At 43.6% G+C, this 11,261-nt stretch overlaps 1 protein-coding gene across 2 annotated transcripts; it reads right to left on the bottom strand.

Annotated features, from left to right (window-relative positions):
- Positions 1–2,005: 2,005 nt before the first annotated feature.
- Positions 2,006–6,104, bottom strand: LOC125530978 (pentatricopeptide repeat-containing protein At4g21300). Of its 2 annotated transcripts, none has more exons than XM_087536381.1 (4): positions 5,805–6,104; positions 3,019–5,639; positions 2,713–2,950; positions 2,006–2,562 (listed from the first exon to the last, which is right to left on the bottom strand). In XM_087536381.1, the coding sequence occupies exon 2, from the start codon at positions 5,492–5,494 to the stop codon at positions 3,134–3,136; it is 2,361 nt and encodes a 786-aa protein (XP_087392507.1). In that variant the 5' UTR covers positions 5,495–5,639; positions 5,805–6,104; the 3' UTR covers positions 2,006–2,562; positions 2,713–2,950; positions 3,019–3,133. The 2 variants fall into 2 exon arrangements, with proteins under 2 accessions (XP_087392507.1, XP_087392508.1); XM_087536382.1 differs by having other exon boundaries at positions 2,713–2,936.
- Between the last annotated feature and the right edge of the window lie 5,157 nt (positions 6,105–11,261).

Genomic DNA, 11,261 nt, shown 5'->3' with positions numbered 1-11,261 from the left:
TCTCAACTTCCGGGGTAAAACTAAACTTTAGCCTCACCCACTCCACTCACATCTGTACATGAATAGGCCAAGAGAATTTCTGAATTTTAGTTGGGCTTTGGGCCAAAAGGCCTACTAGCAAAATTCCAACATCGCGTTGCAGTAGTTTTCTGCAACACGGGTCATGTTGCATAATTTTTTGTAAATAAAAGTTTTGTTACAAAAAAAAGTTTTGCAACTAAGATCTTGTTGCAATTTGTTTACAACTAAGGTCTTGTTTTTTTTTTGTAATAGTTGTTGGGTGACGTATTACATCCTGCAACATCTGCCGTGTTTTAGTAATCTCCGGCGGGTTGTAGAAATAGCAACGGTGTGCTGGAATCTTGCCTTGCGATGGTGAGAAACCAACAGAAGGAAAGAAGAAAATGACACGTGTTGTTCGATAGAGGTGATGCCTGCGTTGTAATCCGTCGGTTGAAGGGGACGATTTCCCATGTAAATTTGTTTTTATCGATCTTTCCATTGCATTGACTATTTTTTTTCTTTGATGATTATCAAATGTAAAATGCCTTTTCAATGTTTCTTTCTAAGCGGTCATTACCCAAGACGGCCTGCCTCCTCCTGTAGAAAAGTCTAGGGTTCCTCTGCATCCTGTCGGCGCTACCGTCCGTCCGCCTCGTCTTCGGTGGCGTTAGGGCCATGGAGGCGCGATGGATCTCGTCCCTTACCGGCGGGAGGGCTCTGTTTTCATTTATTTCTTTGCGTTCTGTTAGCGTTTGTGTCTTGTTCAGGAAGATGAGACGGCGACGGCTCCCTGGAGGATGGAATAAGGTTTTCTCTGCCTAGTCCCCATCCCGATGGTGTGTCTAGCATCATCGATGGGTGTGTGGAGGTGTCTCCGGCGGATCTGTCTTTGGTGAATTTGCCCGGATCTAGTCGTAGTTCATCTACATTCATGTGTTTTTAGGTTGGATCCTTCCAATCTACGCTACTCTTCATCAGCGACGGTTGTTGTTCTTCTACATTGGTCCTATAAGGCCTTAGCACGATGACTTCCCAATGTCTACCATAACAAGTTTTGCTCGACTCCAGCAAGGGAGGGGGCAATGACTGCGGCGCGCCTTCGGCTCATTTCAGTGTTTGTAGTCGTCACTAGGTGGTCTACGACGTGGATGCAATTTTTATTATTTCTAGTGTTCGTTGTATCGCCATGATTGAAGATGAATAGATCGGAAGTTTTTCTGAAAAAATGTTTCTTTCTAAAAAAAGGTAATATACTAAAACCAGGTACTCTAACATTTTTTTTGCGGAAAACTGTCGATCTATTCATCTTCAATCATGGTAGTACAACGAACACCAGAAATAATAAAAATTACATCCAGATTCATAGACCACCTAGCGACGACTACAATCACTGAAGCGAGCCGAAGACGCGCCACAGTCATCGCCCCTCCCTTGCCGGAGCTGGGTACAACTTGTTGTAGTAGACAGTCAGGAAGTCGTCGTGCTAAGGTCCCATAGGACCAACGCCCCAGAACAGCAACCGCCTGAAGATACATGAACAAAGACGAACAAAGACCGGATCCGAGCAGATCCACCAAAGACAACCACCGACTAAATCCCGCGAGATCCGCCGGAGACACACCTCCACACGCCCTTGGATGATGCTAGACACACCATTGAGACGGGGGCTAGGCGGGGAGAACCTTATTCCATCTTCAAGAAGCCGCCGCCGACTCGTCTTCTTGAGCAGGACACAAACCCTAACAAAACTTGAAAAAGCACCTGAAAACGGAGCCCTCCCGTCGGCAAGGGCCGGGATCCACCGCGCACCCATGGCCCTAAGGCCACATGAGACGTGGGAGATCGGCGGCGCCGTCGACAGGAGGCAGAAACCCTAACCGCCTTTTCTTGGAGGAGGGACAAAGGGAGGAGCAGACTTTTTCTAACCATCAGACGAAAAATTCTAAAAATATTTTCAGCATGGACGCATATCCTTATCTTTCTAACCTGTCAAGGAAATCACTGGAAAATGAAATCACAGTATTTCCAGCATGAGTGTGTGCTCTGGGCACTCAGGTTCCCCTGAAAAAAATCAACGTGCCAAAATGCACCATCAGAGAACTACCCCCTACTCCCTAGATCAGTTTTGTTGCATATACTTGTTGACATCCTCACCACACAAACACACGCTACTTTCTGCATGCATTTTGTCATCTGTGTCATTCGACCTGCTTTTCCCATATCTGATTCCAAAATAATTCTCCCAAGAATAAAGATTGTAAAAGTCATAAAACTCGCTCAGGCCTTGTTCGTTTAATCCTCCTCCCAAGGGGATTGGAGTGGATTGGAGAGGATTTTGGCTTGTAGGAGATCTAATCCCCCTCAAACCCTGCCATTCCCCTTCAAAAACTACCTCAACCGAACAAGGCCTCAAGGAGTTGAAGCTGGTGCCAAGAGCAGGTTTGATGACATTTTCTGTCGGGTTCTCTCTTCTCTGCGAACCCCCCTGTAGATTTCTCCAGGGTGCCTACTCTGCTCGGACAATGGGTCCTTTCTGGCGGAACCGACCCAGCTCTAATTCTGCAGCCGGCAAAAACAGATGTTCAGCAGTGAAAATATGACGCGTCTACATTTGCAAATTCAATGTAACTAGATACAGATAGTACCAGAATCAAGCTCAGTGCTAAACAGCAGTGCAGGGAATTTGTTCACACGCTAACAAGTACTAACCTCTTCGTCCAATCAGGGAATTTTGTCACTGGATTCTGCCGTTCCCGCGACAACAGTCAGAGCCCCCTTCCAATCTCGCCGGCTGTTCGCGGATCGCTCCTGTCATCTGCAATAGTCCTACTGATGATGGCTCTGCTGCGGCTCCACCGACGACGCTCGCGTCGACTGTATCACATGGATCGATCGGGGTCTCACCATCCCCCATCGCTTCAAGAAAAGGGAACCTGGTTGCATCTCCCTGAGAATAAGAGATATGCCTGAATAGGGAGGCAAATGAACTACGGCACAGCTTGAACATCACTTTACCTGTCAACAGGATCCAGCAAGAACTCCATCTTCCTCTACAGACCTCGACTCGATTTCCAGCAGCCCAGATTGCAGGAGCATGTGTGCTTGGGCTTCAAAACACCCTCCCTACTTCCTAGACTGATTCCATCAAACTAGAGCCAGGAAGTTTCTTTGAATCGCTTCCGTTAGCGCTAGCCCTTAAATTAGCAGATTCATTCCACTGTCCTTCCTGTACATACACTTCTGAAATCAAAGCACAAGTACCTGGGTCCTGTGGTCCGTGCTCAAGGAGCTCTTTGCTTATAATATGCCCAAGCAGTGTATTTCCATATGTTCTGCAAGCAGAGAGGAGAGCACAATACATGCTTGATTTATCAGTCAACGACAATAGCTTTATAAACTTGTATCCTTCTTCTAACTGTCCTGCCCGACCCAATAAGTCAACTATGCAACCATAGTGCTCTTCTTGTGGATGAACTGAATACAGCGAAATCATTGACTGAAAAATACACCAACCCTCCTTAACAAGGCCAGCATGACTGCAGGCAGAAAGCACAGAAGTGAATGTTAACTCATCAGGCTTAATTTTTTCCTCTTCCATTTGCTGAAACATTTCAAGAACCTTAAGATAAAATCCATGCATCCCATAAGCACTGATCACCGCATTCCATGAATCCAGGTTTTTGTGTTCCATACTGAAGAAAAGAGCTTCTGACAAATCCAACCTTCCACATTTAGCATATGCAGTTATCAAAGAATTTGCGGTAATTGTATCTTTCTCCATGGAGGCATGGTAAACAAAGCATTGAATTTCTTTTACACCCTTCAGATGTCCAAGCTCAGAAACAGCCTGAACTGCATACATAAGAGTGACAGAATCGGGCTTCTCCCCGTCTTGCTGCATTAATTGACATAATCGAACAACCTCATCTGCACACCCAAAAGATAAGTACCCCTTCATCATGGCTGTCCATGAAAACAAGGTTTTCTTTTCCAATGAGTCAAATACAATTTTTGTTGCGACAATTTCTCTGCAAATTGAATACATATGCAGAATTTGATTTGCAATGTCCACATCTGAAGAAAAGCCATGTCTAATTGCAAATCCGTGAATCCACCTTCCTCTTACTAAATCCCTTTGATCAGCAAAAGCTGCGAGCAGGCAAACAACAGTTGCAGAATTTGGTGCAATACATTCTTTCATCATGTGATTGAGTAATGTGGTGGCTTCATCTGCCAGGCCGTTTTGCAGATAACCATGTATCATCACGTTATAGGAGACTGCATCCTTAACCGTCAGTTGATCAAAGAGATGCCTGGATCTCACAACTCTTTTGCACTTGGAGTACACCTCGATAAGAGCAGTGGCCAAAACAAGATCCAGGGCTATAGTTCTTCTGATCAAGTAGGCATGAATACTAGCAGCATAGCCACAATAGCATAATTCAGCACAAGCAGAAAGCACATTTGCAAAGGTTACTGAATCTGGAGTTACTTTATGATGATGAAGCATAACAGAAAAATACTGGATTGCATCCCTACTCTTTTGAGTTCTAGTAAGACCAGAAAGCACAGCGTTCCACGAAGCCACGGTTCCCTTCGAATTGTTCAAAAGAGCATATGCTAATTGATAAGCTCCACATCGAGCATACATGTCAACAAGGCTTGTCTCTAGGACTTCATCTGAGACGCCAATTCCTCTTCTTATGGCATAGCTGTGCATTGATTTACCCAGTCGGAAGGCTTCCAAATTCCCAGCAACTTGCAATAAGCTTACCAGTGTCACACGGTTTACTTCCAAGTTATTCCTTATCATTTCACTGGCAATTTCGAATGCATTCCATGCAGACGAATCCACTACATCAGAATAGCCAGAGATCATTGAAGTGTAAGCAACAATATCCTTCTCAAAGATCTCTTCAAACACTCGCTGTGAATCATCAATCTTGCCAAGCTTGGAGTATAACCCAACCAGCGAGGAACCGACAAATTTATCCCCACTCAGGCCAAGCTTCAGCGAATCTACATGCAATCCTTTGCCCAAAAACAAATTCCTGAGCTGAGTGCAGCTCTTCAAACCAAATGTAATAGCTTTCTCATTCAAACAAAACTGAAGCAACTTCAATCTCCTGTACAAAAGAATAACTTCCTCCAAGTAACCAGCTCTGAAATAATCAACCATGGCAGAATTCCACAGGGCAAGATCGCCATTCACAATACTCTGGAAAACAAGCCTTGAATCGGGCAAGGCGCCTAAATGTGCATACAAGCCAAGAATCTTAGATCCAAGGATCGCATCCCAGCCAAGTCCGTGTGCCAAAACACGAGCATGCAGCTTCTTTAGAGACCGAACATCTGAACAGCTTTGGACCAGCAGAGCAAGCTTTTCAGCACCGCATACCTTCTTACTAGAACCCACAGTTGTACCACTGATAGATCCTGATAGCCTCCTAGCCGGCACTATAATCTTAACGAACTTTGACACAGACTGCATACTAGCTGAAGAAACTTCCGATATGTAAAAAGGAAGCACCCGAGAGAGAAATTATTATGCCTTTGATTCACATTTTCCACCAATGCTAGAATCAAAATTTGCTTTTAAAGAAAGACCGTGTCGCCTGCTATTTCGCCATTGCTGCCTAAATAAAAAATTCACAGTGCATCAACATCTCTATAAATTAATGGGTGGGGTGCACATCTAAATTTCCAGAACAGCTCAATTCGTCACATGACATTCAGAACAGGACACACTCGACATGGGCGCTTGCACTAATCAGAAATAGGCATCGGTGCAATGGACATACCTGACCAAAACTAGGGGTCCAGGCAGTGCTCTAGGGCGTTGAGCGCGGCGTGCCAGCGTGGGCGTGCCGCGTGCGGGCGGTGCGGCTCCAACCGCCCAGAAGCCGAGGAGGAAGAGCCTCGGGCCGTCGGGAGCGGGCGCGCGGCGTGCCGGTGCGGGTGTTGGGCGTGCGGCCACTCCAGCTGCCGGCCGAGAAGAAGAGGAGGGCGGGAGGCGGCCGGCCGGCGCGTGGGTCGCCAGCGGAAGGAAATAGGGAGGGAGACTGTCGACGGCCAGATGAGCAAAAGGATTCAGATCACACGGTGCATATCAAGGGCTTTCTTTGTATCTCAGGAATTTAGAAACTTAGGAATGAAAAAAAGAAGCAAAAATGAGATGTCACGTACAATGAATTTTTTTTGAGGGGACGTACAATGAGTTCTTGTAGTATCTATAAAAAATGAAAATTTTACAATATGTGTGTCTTGAATGGTGCGCAGAAAATGCACGCAAGAAGATTGAGATAGAATGGAGATGGATAAAGTATTAGTGCATTGGACTTTTGAAAGAAAGAAAAATTAAGCTCATGTTTAGATTTGTATGGAATGGGGTGAATTGAAATGCACACGTGGTCGGGGTGTCTTGAGCCCCATCTCCTTGCCTATTGTGGCCGAAGGTCGGCCTAGGCGAGTTTAGCTATGTTTGGTCCTCTGTTTAGGTTGAGCATCTCTTTCCTCACTGCTCCAAGCACCATGCTCGCAACTCCTTATGTTTGTGTAGCGTGTTGTATATTTTCTTGTATTTTTCCTATTTTCTGTATCAATGAAAAGACACGATAACTTTGCATATTCATGAAAAATACGGACTCCATAGGAATCTGACGAACCATTCCTATGATCCAAAGGATTTTTATAGGAAAAATTCCTATGGATTGAAATTGAGAGAAGTGCATATTTTAACCCTTCACTTTTGCCCTAGTCCAATTTACAACCTCCAATTCTAATATGGTCTACATTACAGCCCCGAACTCTTAGAACCGACCAGCATTAAGCCCTCCCCTTCTAGTTGACCGGTTTTGACCCTTGACCATCCAGTCAGCGTGTCAAGCCACCAAGCCTCATCAGCAGAAAAATTCAAAATTTCTAGAAAAAGCCGAAAAAGTCAGGGAAAAATGTAAAAAATTGGAAAAAAATGGGGGTTGTATTCTGAAAAATCTGAAAAAAGAATTCAAAATTCTGAAAACTCCAGATGCTTAGTACTGTTTTCCTGATTGTATTGATTATTTTATTTTTATTTTAGATTTTTTTAAAAAAATTATAGCTTTTTTCCTGAATTTTTATTTTATAGTTTTTTTCTACAAATTTTGAATTGTTTGCTAGCGTGGCTTGGTGTCTGGATGGTCAACGAGTCAAAACTGGTCAACTAGGTCAAAACCGGACAATGGGGAGGGGAGGGGAGGGTAGAATCCTGGCCCGTTTTAAGAGTTTGAGGTTATAATATACGACTGTATTGAAGTTGGGGTTGTAAATTAGATTAGGGCAAGAGTTAGGGATTAAAATATGCACTTCTCTCATTGGAATCCGCCAAAATGCCTGTATAATTACTTCAGGACTTGTTTAATTGTGGGAAAAGTAGTGGTAGGGAATGAAGATTTAAGAGGTACAAGACATATGATCCATTGTTTGGTTGGGGCAAAGGAAGTTGGGGAGAGAAAAGGAATTAAAGAGGTCAATTCTCAACGTATATCCCCGTTCTCCCCGATTAATTTACGCGAGATGATACTTCCTTTCAAATTTTCACTACTATTTTTCATCCCACACCATACATGGGTTTTGAATTAAATTCAAATCTTTTAAGTTTAATCCCGCAACAAACTCCCTCTTGTAAACTCAGATCCCCTTTCCCCATTGTAGCCAAAATGTTGTCGGAGTGTTGGGGCCATTGTAAAGTTATACACGATCTTTTGTTGTCAATTAAAGCATGCCTTTGAATGAAAAAGTAAGTAAAAACCAGTTATGTGAGCATGTGAGTACACTCAAAATTGCAGAAACTTATTTTTTAGTGGACTAGGTAATTGCCTGTGCGTTGCAACGAGGACATAAATATTTTATAAACAGTCACCGTGGTTACTTGCCATACCATAGTGCACACGCTTTGATATGGAACCACAATAAAAAGGCACGAGAAAGCAATGTTTCAAATGAGTACAAATTCAACTATTGTTTCAGCTATGTCACAATGCAATGTTTCGAAATTCAATCTTTTTCAACTACTATTTGAACTACATTTACAATAGCTACATTTCTAATGGTTATATAATTCCAATGGTGCACTGAGTTGAGCCATACATACACACACATGCCAACCCATACTCATCAATCCTCAAGCAACTGATTTGAAGATGTTAAAGTAAAAAAACTAGTTTGTTGCCATCAATTAGTATATATATTTTTAATGATCTTTGGAGGAAAAGAAAGCATTCGAAAGTCTGGTTAGTTCCTGCTCCTATACAAGAGTACATCTTATACACACCATTTTTACAGTGTGCTTATCTAGTAGTTCAAGGGAAAGCAATGTCGAGCGTGCCATTAATCTTTCCATAAGGTCAAGCTAAATTTTCCCTTGCAAATAAGGTCGCTACTGATCGACAACGGGCAAAATAGTTATGAATTTGTTTGCATAAGTTGAGATACCTCCATTGCGCAGCCCCAAAGCTCGACTTGGGAAAGCCAAAGGAGGTCCATCTTGGATCAACACTACCCCTATGACATAATCCGAAGCGTCAGTTTCCCCTACAATAGAAGCATAGTCATGGAAGTGTCTTGCGATGAGCATCACTTTTTGTCCGAAGAGAATTTGTTGGAGGCTGAGTAAGTCGTTCATTCTTCCGTCCCACCGAAGGTATTTTTTGGGGTCATGTGTCCCGTAGAATGGTATCTCAATGCTGTCCTTGAAGTCAAAGTAGCTCGTGGGAGTAGTGGACTTGAGCTTGGGAAGCTTCTCTTGTCCATAGTCTTGAGGGGCTTGTCGATGTCACTCTTGTCGACGAGTTTTGGGGGTGGCTGTTGTCGCTACACCTCTTGAAGATGTACTTAACTTATTGTACTTGTTGGCAGAGTCGCCAAGGCCACCATCATCCTTATTTCTTATGTGGTTCTCTTGCATGGAGTGTAGGCGATAAAGTTGTTGAGGCGCCGTCGCAAATTTTTCCACAAAATTTTCCCTATACATGATGGCACTAGTGCAAATAGTAAGTGGCTAAATGGAGAGAACAAAACCAAGTTACTTCTCCAATCCTTGGGGGCAAAGGATCAAAGATTGACGAATATGTACCAGAGAGCAAAATGGTGTTGATAAGTGTTCCCCAACACACACCTACAAACTCACAAAAAAGCTATATGTGGAACTTGGTAAGGTTAGTGGACCAAAATCAAGCAATAAGTGGTTCAAGATATTGAATATCTTGAAATTATTAGGCAATACACAAATGAACTCAAAGCAATGCAACGTTGATCTCAAATGTGGAGTAAATAGGAAACAAAGGAACACACGCCCAAAGATAATGGGTCTTGTGCAACCAAAGGAACAATCAACCTTTTTTTCCTAGTGAAGACTAAGCTCGTGTTGCACAAACACAAGAAGATACTCTAGCTTGATTGCATGTAGAGGGCAACGGATTCACAAATTTGGCACCACTCTAACCACTCAAAAACTTGACATCTACCTATATGAAGTATCTTTGGCACATGTATCTCTTTGGTCTTTCTCTTTTGCTATAAGCTTTCCATTTTTTACAACTTTTCTTCCTTTGCCTTTTCTTTGTGCAAAATCCAAGATACAAGACTAACAATCATGAGATATGGCTAACATGTATACAAGATACCAAGTGATGCGAAATGTATATATCATTAAATCTTACTATGCGATGCTCAAGATAGCAACGATGTACATGATGAAGATGTCACTACAGTGCTCAAGTGTATGACCCCTGGAAATATTCAAATATATAGGCTTGATATGATCGAGGATGTCACAAAGGGTAGAATGACTCACCAAGGTAATGGCAAGGGAAGGCAAATCTTGTGATGGAATGGATACCTTCATCACACTTAACCTTTTCATGAAGTCAGGGATAACCGACCTTGCTTCCAATTGAAGGTGTCAATGGATTAAATGGTTGTAGTCGATGATAGCATGGATGATGTACTTTGTGGTTGTCGATGTAGGCAGTGCCTAATGGTCACTCAGTTGATGCTTGGGTGATGAAGCGATGGCACGAGTGCGGTGGTTGGTGGAAGTGTTGGGTGTCAATGAAGTTCCTCCAAATTTGTGCCATCCAAATGAGCTGGAAATCAACATGATGATCAATAACACGACTATCTTCAAAACGAGCCCAAGGATGCTCAAATCAGAGTATGGGAGTGGATATTATGGCCAAAATGATGAACGAATGTCGGCTGCTCTCGGGTCCCATGGGCTCGGGGTCCAGGAGCCCCAAGGGCATGAGGTATCCATAGAGGATACAAACATAGGGCATAGGGGTGGCTGAAAAAACACGACTCCGAAGGGAAAATTGAAGGAAAAAAGGGCCAATGGCCAAGGGCCAAGGAAGGTAGATGAAATAGTTTTGGAATGGATCCATGGATCAAAACCGACAAATTCGCACAAAATCTAACAAATCACAAGAAATTGCGTATGACTATTTTTGTGTGGAAAATTTTGAATTTGGGCCAGACAAATCAAAATAAGACTAGAAAATGGAGGGGAGGGGGTCCAATTCATGGAAACTTTGCTCATGATACCAAATCGTACGGGACAAGTTGCTAGGGGTGCCCGATCTTCACGAATTGCAGGGGGGTTAGGAAGAACATGGATGAAAACAAGAGGAATCATATGGGAAACAAGCACAAATCAACACACATCGATTCAGTACAAGATACGCATTGGTAAATCCTTGAACCAAATCGTCCACAAGAGAGAGATGGACCATGATAGAGTTCCTCCGCAAGTCCTAAGACAAGGAGCACTTGAGTTCCGCATGGGGAATCTTGTCCATGGAAGCTGGTCTTGTTGGGGAACGCAGTATTTCAAAAAAAATCGTACGATCACGCAAGATCTATCTAGGAGATGCATAGCAATGAGAGGGGAGAGTGTGTCTACATATCCTCGTAGACCGAAAGCGGAAGCGTTTAGTAATGCAGTTGATGTAGTCGAACGTCTTCACGATCCAACCGATCAAGTACCAAACGCGCGGCACCTCCACGATCTGCACATGTTCAGCTCGGTGACGTCCCTCATACTCTTGATCCAGCTGAGGCCGAGGGTGAGTTCCGTCAGCACGACGGTGTGTTGACGGTGATGATGAAGTTACCGACGCAGGGCTTCGCCTAAGCACCAAGACAATATGACCGAGGTGTAAAACTATGGAAGGGGGCACCGCACACGGCTAAAGATCAACTTGTGTGTCTATGGGGTGCCC

Source organism: Triticum urartu, chromosome 7A (genome assembly GCF_056163025.1).
Source record: "Triticum urartu cultivar PI428250 chromosome 7A, HENAU_Tu73, whole genome shotgun sequence".
NCBI classification, from domain to species: domain Eukaryota; kingdom Viridiplantae; phylum Streptophyta; class Magnoliopsida; order Poales; family Poaceae; genus Triticum; species Triticum urartu.
Note: the sequence above shows the minus strand (reverse complement) of the source record. Positions and strands in the feature narration are given on the sequence as shown.